This window comes from Hemibagrus wyckioides, linkage group LG09, assembly GCF_019097595.1.
Source record: "Hemibagrus wyckioides isolate EC202008001 linkage group LG09, SWU_Hwy_1.0, whole genome shotgun sequence".
NCBI lineage: Eukaryota > Metazoa > Chordata > Actinopteri > Siluriformes > Bagridae > Hemibagrus > Hemibagrus wyckioides.
This window is the reverse complement of record NC_080718.1, coordinates 14,470,807-14,490,669: the sequence shown is the minus strand read 5'-3', so window position 1 is coordinate 14,490,669 and position 19,863 is coordinate 14,470,807. Positions and strand designations below refer to the sequence as shown.

Genomic DNA, 19,863 nt, shown 5'->3' with positions numbered 1-19,863 from the left:
GAAGAAGCCAGATCGAATACGAACTAAAGAAAAATGAGACATCCAGCGTGTTTGACTGCACACAAGCATCAATATAGGGAGAACAACAGGAAAGAGGCATGTCTTAAAATGATTGCACCTCCCTGGCAGGTGTTTATTTGTTTCCTGTTTATCCTTCAGTAAAGCCTGAGGCACGTGCTGCACATGAGAGAGCATTTAATAAGAGCCTCCTGTGCTTGATGCTTGAAGGATAAGAAAAGGATGAACACACAATACATACATTAACAGACAGAGACACGCAAGTGCAACACAGCAAGCGCAAACATCTGTGCTATGATGAGGAGCCAGGGTGTGTGTCATCTCAGTGGCGCGCTGTGAAGTAGCTCTGTGTCTGGCGGCTGATTAGAGAACAAAGAGGCAGGGCTCAAGATCAGCTCGGGGGAGCATCAAAGCCCCGGAAACAGGAACACTTTGATTGAACATCTGGCCACTGGTGGCTACGTTCGGGCAGCGAGCCTGTATTAATATCACACAGCCTAAGGGGGGAGAGAGAGAGCAGAGAACAGAGGAAGGATGAACTCATCCGTATGGGTGTTAACCTATAGTATCAATAAGAAACAGCTGTCCTGCTTTTACATCATCAGCTGTGTGCTGCAACCCCTGGCATCCCACTTTCCCATCTCAACATCCTGTCATCACATCAGCACAGGAAAATGCAGATTACAAAAGAAATGAAGAGCATTGCATGACACATCCACTCGTGAGCCCACGCCGCACCATGAGGTGTTACACACACTTCAGTTAATAAGCTAAACGGCCAAATGTGAGGACGGCTATGATAAATGCCTGCATCTCCTCTACAGCACATGGACAATTAGAGATCTTAAGTCTGATAAGATTGCAGTGCAGTTTGCCTTTCGTTTTCTTGATTAATGTTGCTAATCCTGGGCTTTTGTTCAATTAAAATCATTCATTTAGGTTACCTCAACCTCTGTTTGCACTTTTAAACACCAGAAATCTGTGCCACATCCTGCTAAAGTTAAAACCAGTTTATCTAATGATATAAATTCAGATTTAACTAGTAGCTAATCACAGTCCTCTAATAAGCTAGCTAATGCTTAGCTAACTAATTCATTAAGACTTCTGTCTAAAATTAGGCTTATTGTTATATTGGGAAATAAAAGCTAGTAGCAAGGATTGCTGGCAAGCTAAACAATATTAGGACAACGAACAAAGTTTGTCATTTGAATTGTGTTTTGTTTAGTAGAAAACTAAGTAATATTGTAGCCCAAATGCTAGTTAACATTAGCTAATGTGTAACTAAAATGAACCCTCCTGCTAAGCTGAATAACACTGCGCTGCTACATTGTATGCTAAAGACCTGTAGCTAAGCATGCTAGCCATCTCCCTGTCAGTAAAGAGTGTGCTATACAATTCCCATGTTCACTCTGGTGCAGATAGCGTTTGCAACTTTTGATTTTTCATTCCATTTTTAACAAGAACAGTATTAAAGCTGAGATTTTCAAATAATTTGACTTTGCTAATGAATATAAAACACTTTATTTAATTCCTGTTTATATAGCAGAGGTGAACACACCTGATATCAAGAGGATAACCAAGAAAATCCACCTTGAATGACTTGTCTATTAAACTTTATAATTAATATATGATCTTCAGTGGCATCTATGATTTATTCTGATTTCAATTCTGGGTTAGTTTTTAAGTATAATGTCTTTCATTAACATTTTGGTCTCTTAGGTTAATAGTTTCCTGCATTACCTACAAAGCCGTTGCTGATGGTAATGCCAGTGGGATTTAGCCATTGATTCATCTCTGCCTAAAGCGACTGGAGCTGGAGGGCTTTGTTAGGCAGGGCTTTAGGGCTTCTGTCCATCTCTCTCACCTTCTCATTTTTATAGTCTGTACCAACAGATCAGCTTCCAAAGCTTCAACTTTTAGGCTTATTCCACTTTCAACAGCATCACGCTTGGCATCTCATAGGTCTCTAACTAGCTGAGCTGTGTCTTTGCTGTGAATTTAAGTCTGATGTTTTCTGTCTTTGCTTCTTGTCTGTAGGATTTTTACATTAAAATGCCATGACTTAAGCTTGCTGGAAAATGATGAGAGTGAAAAGAAGGACTTGCTCTTTTGTTTTTAAGAGCTACCAGCAAAAGCAGCAAGACAGATGTCTATCCCATTTTATATGATTTTTTGTGCGTCACAGTAAATAGATCACATTTTCACTCTTGACTCATATCTGCATGATTTGATGCATTGCGCTGCTGCCATGTGATTGGCTGATTAGATAACTGCATGAATGAGTAGGTGTACAGGTGTTCCTAATAAAATGCTCTATGAGTGTATATTGCAATAAAACCAAATAATGATGCCATGGTTCACTTCCATCACTAAATGGTGAACACAGCACGATGGTCAAGAAAGTGCGTATGTATCTGTGTTGCGATGGAGGTGGTGGGGTTTGAACAAGCTCTCGTTGTTACCCTCCATGGTCAGGATGGACGTGCAGGCTCCGAGGGCCCTGTCACACGGTGTCTGGATCAGCTGTGCCATCTGCAAACAAACTGGCGGCTAGATTACTCTGTCGACCGCAGATGTTTGCTGGAGACAGAACGCAGTTTAGCGCTCTCTGGCAAAGGAGGATGTGTGTTGGGGACAGTGAGGGAGAAAGCATTCTCAGACAGTGTGTTTGTTCACTAGAATTCTCATTCAGACAATGATGTCATCTAGCTGGAGATAGATAAGGGGCTGATTAGCTTGGGGTGTGTGTGTGTGAGAAAGAGAGAGAGAGAGAGTGAGCGTGTGAGCGTGTGTGTGTGTGTGTGTGTTACCCTACAAGAATAGGAATATCTGACAGCTTTGTCCCTATGAGGAAAAGCACTTTTTTTTTAACAAAAACTGCAGCTTTGTTTAAAATCTTGGCACTGTCTAATAGCTTTTTAAAAAACCTGCATCTCTTTTTAACTGAAATAGTAAAAAACCACCCTTTTGTTTTCGGTTATTAAGGTTTTTTATGTACCGTATGTATAATTCGATGTGACAAAAACAAGCGTGTGTGTGTGTGTGTGTGTGTGTACTGAACACCCACGCTCAAATGCCAGGCTCTTTCTTCTTTACATGAGTGTGTGTTTCTGCTGCCTCATAATTATGCCTTTTTCACAAAGCCTCTTCCTGGTGTAAACAAGCAGTGCGCAGGTCTACGCGAGAGCTTTTGCTTTCCATTTGTTTGCTCATCCAAATCACCGCGTTCCAGTTTTGTCATTTTTTGCCGTCTTTATCCACTTATCTTAGAATCACTTCATTTCAGAGGAAGTGAGATAATGTTATTTACAAGTGAATACACAAACACAGGTCCATGAGTGCTGCTGAATTGGACCCTCTCTCTGTTCCACTCTGATTTCAGTGTGTCAATAATGATATTTTTAGGATTCTGATTACTTTTCTGTACTCACACACACACACACGCACACACACACACACGCACACACACACACACACACACATACCCCATTCCATTTTTGTGCTCCCACCAGCCCAACCGTTCACAGTCATTACACTAGTTTTTGCGCAGAGAAAGGCTGTCATTGTCAAGAGGATGATTGGCTGTTTATGTAAGCCACTTGAAACTCTACGGGCAAAAGATACAGTATAGAGACCTCAGAAGGCCTAATTTCAGCCATAGCACAAAATTTCTTTTTTCCCTTCCTTTTGAGAGTGTTCTTGTTCAGCTTGAAGGACCTTGACTTGCTGTTTTTTAAGCAGTAAACTTTGAGATTAGCCCTTTACATGCCTGTTGTTCTGTTGCATTCAAGTGACGTGAGGAAATTCAAGGAGAACGAGCCCTCTTTCAGACGATGGACTCCAATTAAGACCCACGCAATGTTGTGAAGTGCTGAGCTTAAGCAGCAGCCTAGGCGTTGAAGTGATTATCATCCTTAATCCACATGGACTGCTCTTTGATTGGCAGTGTAAACAGATCATGTTGTGTATAGAAATGTGTGGCTTTTCACCTACCCGCCTACTCTTCTTTGTTTGTTTGTTTTTCCGAGAACACCAAAGGAACTGTGCCTATGTTGGAGGTGAAGAGCGATATTAAGACCCTTCTAGCTTACATAAATCGCATAGGGGACTAACAGTATTACAAATGCAGTATAAATCCTGCCATGATTGACAGAATCTCCATTCTTCATTTTTTTTTCCGACACCTGACAGTTTTTCAGTAATGTTCACTAGCTGCAATGTTACACATAATTAGGACTGCAGAAACATTTGCACAAGGCATTTTAGTAAAAAAAAAAAAAAAAAAAAAAAAAGAATTGCAGGAGGGGACATGATTTGCATGGTCATAGTTGTCTTGGGCCTGCCAAGACGAAGCACACCTGCAGCTCTGTGCGCCTTATCACATTATTTAGTCTGTCTCGTGGCAGCTGCAGCCAAAACAAGCCAGGCTCCAGCATAGGGGAGGGAAGCAGGCGGCTGGGAGGCAGTGTCTGATGGGCTGCTCTACAGAGGAGGATAGAAAAACACAGGGCTGCTGGAAAATCGCCGGCTATTAGGAGCCCAAAATAATGCTCAACTTTATACAGTCATCACTGTCTACAGCCATATTTTTACTTTGTGTTAAGATGTGTGGGTTTACTCTGACTGCTTGAAGTACGAATGGAGTGTGCATCTTAATAAGGCTTTCATTACAGGTTTATTGTTTGAATCCAAGTACATGTCATGACCCTTAACTCCAGTTCAATTATGTTTCCACTCCGCATGGTGTGTTTAAAAGAAACTCAAGCAACATTTTCTTCAGTACATTATGGGATTATATTATGTAAATCTGCTCCCATGTGAAGTTTAGTGGCTTCTGGGTCACCATCGGCGTTATTCTGAACGGCCGCTTTTTGCGGCTGCGTGGCCGAGGTTGAAAGGTGCTTCTAATCTCCAGCTAGAGAATTTCACAGGCTGCTTCCACACAGCCCTGTGAACTAACACCAATGAGACAGGCTTCCTTTCGCCTCAGATACCTTCTGTCTGTAGATAAGCGCTGTCTGTGTGTGGGTGGCTGTGTCTGTTTCGCCATATGAGTGACATTGCAAAAGAACAGAGTAACCAGTCACATATTTGATGCGCCTCACCTGCGATTCTTCCACACAAACAAATATGTGAATGGACATTTATATTGCTGGAGAAAAAGAAAAAGAAAAAAAACAAGCACAAGTCTGTGGAACTGGAACTATGTCCACACATTGGAATTCTGCTTAGGCAGATTTTTATACAATTTAAGACAAGCTTACTGCTAAATGATTGCTTTAACATGCTCCAGTAGCAGATAAGGCTTCTAGAGCAGCTGTATAATCGGTAAAGATATACATCAGCCATTAAATGATATAGTCAGCCTACGAAGCAAGGTATATTTCAGCTACTCACCTTTACATTACTGTAATGGTTCTTCACACTGGGACTAATGTGAGACTGCAGAATGAGATCACATTTTGAGGACGCTTGCTGTTGGCATTCTTGGTAGGTTGTTCAGCAGAGCCAAATGCTGCAACTGCAAAATTGGTGCAAAACTGATTACTAAGGCATTTATAAAGGTGATTTTGTGTTTAATTTAATCACGCCAGACTCACTCTATAGCCAAAATTGTGTGTTAGGTTGGACACCAGCCCTTGGCCACTGTAGTGCACCAGTTATGTGATTATAACTGAGTCCCTTGGAGATGTCGCACTCCACAGCATCTATCATACACACACTGAACTGGCCTTCTGCAGGTGTTGATTGGACAGAGTGGACTTCTGCTAATACTCGACTTGTTCAGTTTTCACTAACCTGCCAACCCTTCAAGCGCAAATCTGCTCGAGTCTGTCTCCGGTTTTGCATCATTTCAGATATCTCTGGAGTGTTCGTTTATTTTTGAAAAGCATGGGTTACATTAAAGAGCTCGTTTCTGTGACCTTGACAAAAAAAAAAAAAAAATCAGATAGTAGTGATTTCCTAATGCAAAGTAATTTTTTTTCCTAATGCAAACATGTTATTCCTTATTGAGAATAAATGCCAGGAAAATGTACATGAAATGTAGATGTTTTAAAATACACTACACCCACTGGCCCATTTATCATGTCCACTTACCATATGTCATGTACGGCATGTAGAGACAGATGCAACTCCAGACGGATGCAACCGCAGTTGTAAACAAAGATAACTGGGATGATCAGTATGCACGACCAAGGAAACGGAAGTAGGTCAATAACTAGAGCAAAACAAAACCCGCATGGCAAAGTAAACAAACACATGGCAAACACAGAAGTGTGTGCGGTAGTGCTGCAGGCTGCTATGTGTTTTGAGCGCTGCGAGGGGGACATCCTGACACCATGCAGGTCCCACAGTAGGTGTATAGTTATTGACTGTAACCCTTCTGTTCATTTGTCCACCTGCCTCTGTTCAGACTCCTGGTGGAAATGGACCACTGCAGGACCCCCACTGAGCAGATATCATTTGGAAGATGGATTATTTTTAGCACCTGAGTGACAGGAACATAGTAGTCATTTTAGTGGTTGTGTGTGGTTTGAAGTACAGCAGCCTAGCAAAAATAATATTAATTAATCAAAACCCAGATAACATTATTTATTAAAACGTCTGAGCTCACTGTAGCATTTCTATTCCATGACTCTATACTCTATACCTGTACACATGCACATTATCTACTCACAGCAGCACAATGCAGAAAATCATGCAGATACAGGTCAACAACTTTACATCAACCATCAGAATGGGGAAAAAATGTGATCTCAGATATTTGTTGGTATTTGTTGGTGCCATATGGGCTGCTTTGAATGCTGTTGATCTCCTGGGATTTTCACACATGACACTATCTAGAGTTACAGTAACAGATAATCACTCTGAACAATTGGGGTGAGCAGAAAAGCATGTCAGAATGCTCAACACTTCAGTGCATGAGGCAGATGGGCTACAACTGCCAAAAATCACATCGGGTTTCACGTCTGTCAGCCAAGAACAGACACAGACTCACCAAAACTGGACAGGTAAAGACTGGATAAATGTAACCTGGTCTGATGATTCTGGATTTCTGCTGAGGTTCACAGATGATAGGATCAGAACTTGGCAGCAACATCATGAATCCATAAATCCAGCTTGCCCTGTGTCAACAGTCCAGGCTGGTGGAGGTGGTATAATGGTGTGGGGAATGTTTTCTCAGACACTTTAGGCTGTTAATACCAATCAAGTCACTGCAGGAATGCCTTCATGACCACAGTTTATCATCAGTGGCCTTCACAGCATCTGAATCCAGTAGAAGACCTTTGCAATGTGTCAGAATGGAAGATTCACAACATAAAAAGTACAATTTAATCATCTGCAGGAATTGTGTGATACGGTCACATCAACATGGACCAGAATCTTAAAGAAATGTTTCCAACATCTGAACTACTCAGTATTAGTAAAGTGTACTTTTTCAACACATTTTCATGCAGCACATGGCATTGTTTATTTCACAGAGTGAATTATGCCAAATATTTACATACAATATGTCAAATTTCGCTGGACATCATTCTGAATTCATTGGGAATAATATTTCAGCTTCTGGCTAAAAGTTTAACAGATGATAAAAAAGAAAAAGAAAAAATCGTGCACATTGTGTAAAAATGGCTTGTCTACTTTGTGAGAATACATTCCCTGGGTTGTAAAGTTTAAGGAGTGGTCTTGGTCTTACTACTTTAAAACCTTTATAGAGGGTATTAATGTTTGTTTTCTCTAAATGAAGCACAATGAAGGTAGAAAGAGGTGAAAGAGGATTTGTGAGACTTAAAAACTGTGATGCAATAAATTCTATTTCTCTTTAAATTCACATAGCTGCACTGTCTAAAGAACAGATAGAAAGTCGTATGATGCAACAGGTGTGTTTACTAAGATGGTCATCGGTGTGGTAGAAATAAAAAGCCAGAACGCAGGCAGGGTTCTGAGCTTAGAGTTTATGAGCAACTGTTAATGTTACGTCGTTTGGAAGCAGGAATGCAGCTAGAGGAATGCTGAGGCCAGAGTTTCCCCATGTCTAATGGATAGGTCACAAGTGATAAAGCAGATGGGACCCAAGATACTGTTTGTTCTCTGAGAACTCTCTGCTTGCTAAACACGAAACCTCTGAGTCGTGTTAAAAATGTATGTTTCCACCGACGTCTCCTTGGTTACTCTCGAGGTCTAATAGAAGCCGTCATGCTGCACGGTGGAGGCTTGTTTATGAATAACTACACCAGCGAGCTCAGAAATCACATGGTGAACATCTGGATGGTCTGGGAGAGCTGCATGGGCGCTGTATTTCTAATTGACCCGACCCTTTATCACACACTAGCTCTGGAGCATCAGTAGCTCTGTATTCAAGCATTAAGGCATATTGTTGCTGAATATTCTCATAAACAAAAAGCACAGGGGTAAGATAATTTAGATGTTTGTAATGTAGCATGTGTCAGTATTATATTCCTACCTGCTTTATAAAGTCTGTTGCTTTTCCTCAGTGCACGCTGTACATATTAATTCATCATGAATTGATCTGTTAGTGTAACAAACCTCTGGAGCGATGAAGACATGACGGATTTTTACACACAGCACTCACAGTCTGTCTGTTACACAACAGCTGTCTGGCTAATAATAGCATTGTCAGCACTTTTGCGTAAATCATGCCCAATTGTCATTTTGACTAGAACACCAGACAGAGAGAGAATGAGAAGAGCAAACCGATGGAAAAGACAAAGCTCTGATTATAAATCCCTTCCCTGATGTTTGGGACCTTGCTGGCATGACAACTGTGTCTCACAGGCTCTTTGTGTAATTCATTAAAACCTCACTAATTGGCAAAACAAGTCTTTGGAATTAAAGATAGACACTCTTTAGGCTGAGACCATGTCAGTGCTTATTCTCACATGGAATTGAGCTTTTTTTCTCATTTCTTTTATATCTGGTGTCTAATAATACTTCCGTTGAACTTGTTTGAAATGTGAAATGTGCTGAATGCCCAGAGACTTAGAGTTATACAGAGTTTTCGGATACCTGACACGCAGGATCTTTTATTAATTATTTATTTTGTTTTGTTTTGGGGTTGTTGTTTTTTTTTTCCACACAGTACACCTTCAGCATCACTCATCAGCCACGGGAACCGAGGGAAAAAGCTGACAGCGATTCTTTTAAAGTATTCTGTTTACTAATATTATTTCACTTTCAATGATTTTTATATTCACACGGTGCTGGTGCTACATAATGGTGCAGATTTTGTTTTGAGGTGCAAGCTGGAGAACGTAATAGCTTTATTTCCCAAGCACGAATGTGCAGCTCTTGAGTTTAGTACAAATGGCAGACATCATAACACATTGGCTGAGAGGTGAATTTTGCACCTTGCGTTGCTATGGTGACCAGCACACCAATCCTGTTGTGCTCTAAAAGCCGTCGGAGACATATACATGATGGAAAGGTTCTCCGCATAGCCCATCTCTGTCTGAACAGGAGGAACACAACCACACGGGGACATAAACCACACAGCCAAAAGAGATGAAAGGAATCGATTTAATAATTATGTGAGAGGAAAAAAAAACTCCAGGCTGAGATTTCTGTGCGCAGTTCCTGTAAGAAGGGCCCATGAAAGTGGGTGATGCATCACAAGATGGTGCAAAAGGATATCGGGCATCTGGTTTTGTGCATCTTTTTTGGAAGACTGGATCTGTTCATTTTTCTAAAGAACAACAATGTAGATTTTCTGATGAAAAAAAACTTCAGTTACTTAAGTTTCTGTTGTTCCTGTGATCATGATAAAGCACAGTTACAGCCACAAATTAGCTCGATGTTTCCAGTGACAGCACAACCTTGTGTGTGTTCATTTCATTTATTCTGCAGCAGTTTGAGCCATTACATTCTTTTGGTAAGAAGTATGACGTGTTTATAATTCTATTTAATGTTGTGGAACATCTGCAGGACAAGCTAGTTCCTCTTATCACTTACTTTACATCAGCTATAAACAACTGCTCCGTCATCAGCTTCTCTTTTTCTTTATTTTTCTTTTTGTTGATAGCACAAAAAGTACAGCATGTCATAAACTGGGAAGCACAAAGACTGAGAATGCTTACAGAATGCTCCACCTTACCAACAATTATATTTTTGATGAATAACAGCACATTTTTTAGTACATGTGAATTAGCTGCTTCTGTAGAAACTACAGTATTTTACAAGTGATATGGGTCAAGACGCATTGTGAAACATCCTCACAACACACATTCATTCAAAGGCCTTTAAACATTTATGTGCATCAAACAAGAGTGCAGCTATCTTTGAAAATATTTTCATGTGTCTTTTCACTGGTAGGAGTTTAAAAGAAGACTCCTGTGCTTGCAATATCTGCAATTTGAGTGCATTAAATACAACTGTTGAAAATAGTCGCAACAATCACAAAAAACTCAGGAAAATCCTGGAGGGACTGATATATACTCTACCAGTCAAAAGTTTGGACACATCTCCTAATTCCATGGTCTTTCCTGATGTTTATTTCTTTCTACATTGTAAAACAATGCTGAAGGCGGCCGAAATACACAATAATCTCGTTTGAACAGTTGATATTGAGATATGTCTGCTACTGATGCTCTGTAAAGCCTTCATAACGGCTCTAATCTGAGGTGCTGTTAATTGGTGATTTCTGAGGCTGGTAACTCTAAATGAACTTCTCCTCTGCAGCAGAGGTAAGTTTTGGTCTTGCTTTACTGGGATGGTCTTCATGTGAGCCAGTTTCATCATGGTGCTTGATGGGTTTTGTAAATGCACTTGACAATACTGTTCTTGCAAGAACTATTCCAGAACACCTGACCTTCGTGTCTTAAAATAACAACTGACTGTTTTTTGTTGTCATTACATATGGATTACTTAAGTCCATGTGTGTTATTTCATAGTTTTAAAATCTCCAGTATTGTTCTAGAATGTAGAAAATAAATCCCTAAACAAAAAATATTGAAATAAAAGGTGTGTCCAGACTTTTGACTGGTAGTGTATGTTACCTACAAACAATAATAATCAAATCACAGTACATGTATAATAATAATCGAATCACAGTACATGTATAATAATAATCAAATCACAGTACATAGATAATAATAATCAAATCACAGTACAGGCAATCCCTAATGTCTCACAATATAGCCTTTATATTTATTTATAACAATCCTATTTTTTTCAGTCCAGTCTTTTGCTGTTCTTCCCTTGTGGAGTTGATATGCACGTGTCACAGCTAGACGTCTAAAATGTGTGATTGTGTTTTACAGAGACTAAACCAGCCTGTATCTACAACGGAGTGGAATATCGTGATGGTGACATGTTCAGGATGGACGCCTGCCATTTCTGCCGCTGCCAGGGCGGCGTGTCAGTGTGTTTCACAGCACAGTGCGGCGTCCTCCACTGCGAACGCTACTACGTACCAGAGGGAGAGTGCTGTCCTGTCTGTGAAGGTGACCACAATCACATCACTAATACAGTGCTTCAGAAACTGCTAACGTAACTAAGAATGAATCTAATGATGCATTCGGGTCACATTGGAAATATTGTAATTAGGAGGTAATGAACCCATGAATTGGTAAATACGTCTCAGTTACTCTCATTGTTACTGGTTCATGATCTCTCACTTTGGGGATGTTGTAGCTTAGTGGTTAAAGTGTTGGACCACTGATCAGACGGTTGTGAGTTTGAAGCCCAGCTCCACAAAGCTGCTAGTGCTGAGCCCCTAAGCATGGCCCTTAACTGCTCGTTTAAATGAAATGTAAGTCACCCTGGGTAAGGGTGTCTGCCAAATGCATATTTCAAGGTAAAGCAACAGCACCACTGGTCTGAAACCCCACACTGCACAGCCACCCAGTCTACAGTGTCAAAGCACAGCCATTAAATGTACATTGTGATCAAAGTGAGCCAGCTCTTACCTGTAACTACATGTTATTAGCAGCAACACAACAGCCATTTAACAAGTGCTTGAACCAGTAACTCCGTAAATAACGGGGTGCGTCCATGTGAAGAGTTTTTCGCGGATCCGCGTGCAGTTTGAACAGTCCTTACTCTGAAGCAGAGAAGAGCAAATGAATTCTGACATTTTTATTAAAAAAAAATTATTTGGATTCACTAATCAATCTACAGTCATAGAATTGTAATGAACACTTTCGCCCAAGGGCTTTTTTTTTTTTTTTTTGCATCATCTATTTAATGTCTGTTTGAAATTGAATCAGATGATGATTATCCAAGCAAGAATGCTAATAAACGCCCGCACCCCTTGGAACAAGCTGCTAGGGCAATTAAATGGCAGTAGGAATTTTTCAGAAATGAAATACATTAAAAACGGATCATGAGGGAAGACCCTATCATCCCTATCATTATTCTCCCATTTAAACAAGCATCTTGGGTTAATTAGTTCAGGGAACTGCTTGTTGTTTTACTTTATAGACCAACCAAACACAACGTGCCTGTGAGCATGTAATTCGGATTATTTTGCAGGTCTCTCAGGTAGACTCTCTCCTCATCCCGCCATATTACTGCCTCATATTAGCTTTTTATCTTTGGCTGCTACTGTTAGGACGATAAGATTATTTCTATGTGAAGATTAGTTTAGTAATGTGGTTAATTAAGATGAAATCCCCATTACAGTCTACAATATTAGTCTGGGTAATTTCATTGCTGTAAAGTTTAGAATTAACCAGCATGCTGATGCAGGTTGGATTTCTGTACACGTAAAGAGCAGTTATATTTCCAACCGAGCCGACGTTTCTGTGAATGATTCTGAAGATTGGTTTAAATAAATCTAATTGTTTTCCATCGCTTAGTTGCTACCTCGGTTAATTTATTCAAATTAGACTTGCTGTCTCTATGCATCTCTATTACTCGTTGTTTTTTGTTGTTGTTGTTGTTTTTTAATTCAGGTCCTGGATTTCTTTCTAAGATCTTGAATAATGTATGCTAATTCACCGGTGCAATGGGATTACTAAGTTGTAGGTGATTTACAAAGAACAAGGCCACAAATTACATCATATTACATCATATAGTGGGAAGAATGTCTATTTGTTATGGATAATCGTGCCAAGTCAACATCTCCATGGAAATCAGAGTGAAAATAAAACTTGCCACATGCAAACACAATGTAAGAATACAATAAACACAGCCTAGGGAACTGATAGTTCTGTGGTTAAGATGTAGGAATATTGGGGATGTGGTAGCTAAAGTGGTTAAGGAGGTGGAGTACTGATCAAAAGGTTGTGAGTTTGAAGCCCAGTCCACCAAGATGCCACCACTGGGCTTTTGAGCAAGGCCCTTAACCCTTAGTTGCTCAGTTGTATGAAATGAGATAAATTGTAAGTCGCTCTGAATAAGAGCCAAACAATGTAAATGCAAAGTAATAGTGTCAGCGTGAAATTCTGTTTAAAAGCCTTTGTTGCTCTAGGTGCGAACATGTGATAGGTGGAAATGTCTAATATTCAAGATTCAAGATTAGTCTCATACTCATAACAGTATAGAATGTGCAAATATTACAGAATGGAAAGTGATGTGTTAACATGCGGGTGAGTTACATGTAGTAACAGTAAAGTGCATTGGACAGAATTGCAGTAGAGTAAACATGACTGTATGGAATCATAAGGGATCTGTGAGATGGACATGTCTGTGTCGAGGAGTCTGATGGCCTGAGGGAAGAAACTCCTCCTGATCCTCTCAGTTTTAGACATCAGACTGAGGAAGCGCTTGCCTGATTGCAACAGGCTGAACATACAGCTAGCAAGGAAGGTGGAGTCTCTGATGATTTTCACAGTGTTGGTGCTGCATCGTTTGTAATATCAACCCAATTTTTTTTTTACAATGATGTTTATGAAATAGTTAGTAGAAATGTTTCAAATATTAAAGTCTAGTCAGTGTTTTAACTAGTAGAAACAATCTTATGCAAATGTAATACTTGCTCTTTTCCATTGTGACTTTCAGGCTCGGTATGGTACATTGTTTACAGTGTTTTACAAACTTTAGTAAATCTGTGCCTCAGTGTAACAGTTTAGCAAGTAGTCATGATGGTGTACAAGTTTGAGTAAGAAGGCTGACTCATAAAAAGAGAAGGTGGCCACGTCAGGATTAAATACTCTCTCTCTCTCTCTCTCTCTCTCTCTCTCTCTATCTCTCTCTCTCTCACTTTGTTTCTCTGCAGATCCTATCTTCCCTGCACTGAATTTTGCCGGCTGCTATGTGAATGGCCAGATCCTGGCTCATGGGGATCATTGGCGAGAGGACGACTGCACATTCTGTCAGTGTGTGAGCGGCGAAGCCCGTTGTGTAGCTGCTGCCTGCGGCCATAACTGCCTCCACCCGGTCACAGTGCCTGGAGAATGCTGTCCTGTGTGTGAGGGTAAGGACAGTGTGTGTGTGTGTTTGTTGCGTCCACTCCTCCCTCCCTCTTCTCTATTGTTCATTGTTCCTAATGTACTTGTTTGTAGGTCATCGTGTGTGTTCACATACGTGAGGCTTTTACAACTAGTTCTGACTGAATATTGCTTTCTATGTAAAACTCTCTATGTAAAGATTTTCCAGACCTTGTTTTTAAAACCCACCCGAATCTGATCAGATCAGTTACAAAAAAATACACAAAGCACCAGGAATAGTTTTAACCTTGTAAATTTCGGTAATGATGCAATAAGTTTCAATGCTCACACCACAGCATGTGATTATTGTCACCGAGTTGTATTAGCTACAGCACTGCAGGCCTGGAGCAGTACACATGCTTGCGCCGCACTGAGCGTGTCTGCCTGCTAAGTGAAGGCTACAAGTTGAGAGCTTGTGTAGTTTCCCAGCAAACGGTAAGCTTTGATCAAGCAGATTCGTGTGCAGACTTCCACCCAGACATTTGGGATTGCTGTTTGAATCAAGGTTTTTTTTTTTTTTATTTTGTCTCGCGCTGAAGGCAAGGCTTCAGACAGGCTGTGCTCATGATGCGACGATGCGACGCCGCAGACACCCACACACAAATAACAGAGAGACAGGTGACGGATGAGTGACAGCTCTGTCAGATGATGAATCTCTTCTGGGATTGGCTCGAGCCACAGTCACAGAAACATCGTCTCTCTCAGGTCAAGCTGGAGAATATAGATTTGATATAAAGCTAGACGCGCCGCTCCGAGCTTCAGCGGCTTCTCTCTCCACTTTATTCTCTGCACGGTCACAGTCACAGTTCCTCACCGTGATTTAGGAGTGTGACTAAACTCTAATCAGCTCTTACTTAATGCAGCCGTCCTCAGTTCTGATCAAGAGGACAACACAACACCTTCCCTGCGCATTTCTCACATCACTCGTTTAACAGCGTCAACACACAAACAAAGCTTTCTTAGCCATCAAGACTGAGACGTGTCTGGCAAAAAATAAATAAATGCCGTCGTGCCTGGGGTTTCTCATATTGATTCTGCAGAAGGGAAAATTAGACCTAATATTGTTTTAAAAATAAGACATCACAGTTGAGACTATAAGCAAGAATAAAGACTATAATGCTTTGTGTCTGGAGGGATCTGGTGGTGTATTTAAACCTCCTCCAGCTGCTGGGATCTGTCTCATTATTAAGCCCTGCTCCTGCCTAAATGTCTCTGGGCAGGTGTATGTAACAGGGTTCTTGTCGGTCTGTTCTGCTGTCTGCTTCCTCTAATTAAAGATCTGTGCAAATTTCAGACGGCTACTGTGCAGATCGATACATTATGATGAAATCCCAGAAATGAATATTACACTCACGGCACAACGTCAGCAAGTTTTTACGCTCGTTCGTACCCTTCTGTTATAATCAGGATGCAAAGGGTCCAATTAGAATTGCACTGCTCTACTGAGGAGAACTCCGGCTGGCAGAAGGGATTGGAGAGAAAAAGAGAGGGATGAATGAAGGAAGGCAGCAGTATGGCCGCAGGCATCCTCTTTTATGTGCGTGGGCAGCATCGATTCTCTCTCTCTCTCTCTCTCTCTCTCTCTCTCTCTGTCTCTGTCTCTCTCTCTGTCTCTCCCTCCTTCCATCCCTCTTGCTCTCTCTCTCTCTCTCTCTCTCTCTCTCTCTGTCTCTCTCTCTCTCTCTCTCTCTCTCTCCCTCCTTCCATCCCTCTTGCTCCCTCTCTCTCTCTCTCTCTCTCTCTCTCTCCACCTTTCTCTCTCTCTCTCTCTTACTCAGTCTCTCTCAAACCCCTTTTCAATTAATCTTTTATGCAGCTGTCCATCCGTTAAGCAATTAGAGATGTGGGACTTACTGACTGTGTAGTGCACCTTCACATATACGATATGAGCAAGCACACATGCGCGCACACACACACACACAGAGAAAGAGAGAGAGATTGGCAGACAGAGCACAGAACACTTCATACATACAGTACAAGAATTGCATTATAATCTATACACCTTTCTGTATCTCTCTCTCTTTCCTCACGCAGCCATGTGGCTCAGGCTAGCTCCGCGTCATTGTGCTCAGTAGAAAGCTAAATTCCTCATGCGTTGCAGGCCGCGACACTGCTCGTCCGCCTTGGGTTGTTCCTGCTCTGATCAGTAATTTGATGTGAGAACGCTACCCTATATTTCACCATAACAAAGTGTATATTTGGGTAGATCTTGTGTGGGGCTGGACGCTAAAGACAGCTGTTTAAATAATGATAACCCTCACTGCATTTAAAGACCATATTCTCCGCTCCAGGCACAGGTCTGTGCACTCAGATTTCGAAGTAGTCTTTCTTACAGTAGGTGGGTTGTATTGATTTTGCAGGGCGTTTCATGGTGTTACGTTACCTGCGTATTGAATGCGTCTAGCTAGGCCGTGCCCTTCTGACCTTGCTCTTCAGTTATTTTGTTCGTAGTAACACAGATAAAAACAGGCGGAGAGCCATCTATTGTGTAATCCCATAGGAGAGCAGGTCGGAGGAAGGCTGTGTTTTGCTCTAAGCCCCTGTGCATGTAGGCCTCCTATTCGTGAGCCCATTATAGCAAGAGGCAGTGAGGAATAAAGCCGTGGTGTAGCGATATCCCCTCTCCCACCCAGACAGATGTCTTTTAAAAATAGCCGTACCTGTTGGCAAGGACTAGAGAACTCTTTGTCCACTCGGTTTGCTCATTTCCATAAGGCATGTGTGTGAGACTGCGCCATGGGAGGAGATGGTGAGATCGCCACAGGCTTTTAGCAGCTCTGTACATTAGCTGGTAAGAGAGAACAATGAGGGAAATGATAGGCTGGTCCAAATGACATTCACAAAGGCACTTAAGAATCTGTATGAAGGTGTGTTTCGGTCTGTTTTTCTCTCACGGACTCAGGCTTTTGACTTGCAGAGGAAGAAATGGGAAGATTCTTATTGTATAGAAGCATCTATTACAGAATAATGATGATACACGGGTCTGGAATTAGTTTGAACACAAAGCAGTCACTATTTCTGGATTGATTATTTGGATAATCAATGAATCCATTAATTCTTTTATTTTTTATCAGTTCATTAGATGGATTATTTTATTTCATTAATATCTACTACATTCTCTTAAGTAGGATTATTTAACTGCAAAACAACAATACTGATATTTATTAGACAATCCGTTCAAGCATTAATGTTGACCATTTATTAAATCAGACATCCATTCTGACAGCTTTTTGTACATTTTTTTTACATGAATGGCCTCAATGACTGGGAAATTTTGTTCTGAGAATTCATATTCAAAATCCAGGCCAATATCCACAGGCTTTCTTGTTTACTGAGACTCTCAGATGCTTTTTTACTAACTGAAACATTTTGCTCGCCATATTTGCGCAGATTGAATCAGTTTTGGTGTGTGAATTTGACTCCAAGCCTCAGGGTTGAGGGTTTAGGTTAATGCCTCGAGTCAGGAAATCGACTCTTTTTGGCATCAATTCCCAGTAACTTCGAAAGCTGCGGTGACTTGATGCCTTGGCACACAACATATGGTACAAATATATTGTCTATGTTAATAAGAGAAATGTCTTGTCAACACTACTGGGTTGGGAAAAGTGCTGACAAAATAAAAATTCTGTATAACAATATAATAACTTGGTATAATCTCAGTTGATTGATGTAGCTGTGCTAGTTGACATGACATCACAGCGAGCTTCGTAACAGACTAACTGATATTTTTATTATTGGATTTTAACAATTTTGTGGTGTAGATGTTTGGAGCACTAACCTGTCATCAAGTCCCTGTGCCTGATTTAATCTAAAGAATAGAACTGATGGCTGAACAAGAAAATGCTTTATAATTTTCTGATCAAGAGCCACTAAATGTCCACAGCGCCTCCTCTGTGGTCAGTGCAGGTTTATTCCCTGATCATTATGTTTGTTCAAGGTGACACACTCTCCTGGGCCAGGGGAGGATCTTGCGCCAGATGCCGAGTGTGTAATTAAGTAAATGAAGTCTGTCAGTCTGGGATGAGCCTCTATGACTCAACACTGTGTTTAGTAAAGCCCAGCTCAGGGCTGATGATGGATCCACTCCTGAATTACATCTTATCAAGTGTGTCTGTGTGTATTTATTCTTGCTTTTCATGTATTTCTAGCAAAATATATATCTGTGCTTGCATTTATTTGGTTACATGTGTGCTTTGTTGATGATGTTTGTTTTTTTCTTTAGGCTTTCCCCCTCATTTTATTTCATACAAAGATGAATAGGCTCCAGCATGAAAAGGGCATTCAGTGGTCTTCTGACGCCTCGATGAGAAGCAGCTTTTCTTAATGAATTAGAAAAACGAAGCCTTCGGCCTTAGGATTGTCCATATCAAAGGGAGCTCATTTTTAATTCATAATAAGCATATATTCAGACAAAATAACCTTGGGCAGAGGGAGATGAAATGAGAGAAAGTGGTAGACACTGAGAAAAAGTGAGGTAGAACGTGTGAGAGGACGCTCGTATTCAGCCTGTATCTGATCTGGCTTAATTAAATTTCTCACCCTAAAAATAATAGGCATTGATCTGCCTTCAGCCCTGCTTCTCATTCTGCGTGAGTGAGTCGTGGGAATTATCAACAAAAAACGACCTCTGACCAAAACTGAAATAGCTGCAATGCTTCAGCAGCCTCTTGGCCACAGCGGATGCATGACATAAGCCTTTTGTCATCCCAAGACATGCCACTGCAGACCGCCACCCCTTTTGCTCCTCGTGTTTGCTGAAAAGTGTCCTGTTATCATTTCGTATGCAGAGATGTGTGGCTTTTCTTCTGTCTCTTGCAGTAAATGTTATGTGTTGGTTAGAAGTGTATGTCCACTAAAGGGTCTGAACTCAACTCAACTTTTTTTTTTTTCTTTTTTTTTCAATCCTCCATTTCTTGAGTTCAGAGCGTGGAATGATTTAAAGCAGGAATGACAGCGACGGCGCTGCAGCATGTCAGAGCTGTCATAACCTAAACCACACAGCGGTGTGCATGCCACTGATATACAACACACTGCGCCGTATTAAAAAGCCCCATAATCTTTTAATGGAATCCAACAAATAAATTATAAGCACTAAGAATTTCTTTTAAAATTAGATGAGGGCTACGGACGGGGCTTTCCACTTATGTCGTGTCTGTTTGCGTCTCTCTTGCTTTCACTCTCCTCTTTCTCTTTCTTTTACATTCTGCAGCTTTCATGCTCTGTGTCGTCTCACTGTCAGTCATTAACAGAAGCTAGGAAGTGGGGTTCTGTTTAAAATTGCTTTCAACCCCCATGACTCACAAACCTAGTCCTGGATGAGTCTTCACGTTCTCCCTGTCTTTTAGCATCTCTCAAACACACACACACTAACTCATCCTGAGTTACTCAGCTTGACTCACCTGTGTCTGGGGAATGTGTGTGTTCATGTCTGTGTGTGTGTGTGTGTGTGTGTGTG

General features: G+C 41.0%; 1 protein-coding gene across 2 annotated transcripts in view; it reads left to right on the top strand.

Moving 5' to 3' along the window:
- Positions 1 to 19,863, top strand: part of crim1 (cysteine rich transmembrane BMP regulator 1 (chordin-like)) — an 82,690-nt gene that overhangs the window by 42,512 nt on the left and 20,315 nt on the right. For both annotated transcript variants that reach the window (XM_058398820.1, XM_058398821.1), the window contains exons 6-7: positions 11,298 to 11,480; positions 14,198 to 14,395. In XM_058398820.1, the coding sequence (XP_058254803.1) occupies positions 11,298 to 11,480; positions 14,198 to 14,395 (381 nt within the window). The remainder of the gene's footprint in view (positions 1 to 11,297; positions 11,481 to 14,197; positions 14,396 to 19,863) is intronic.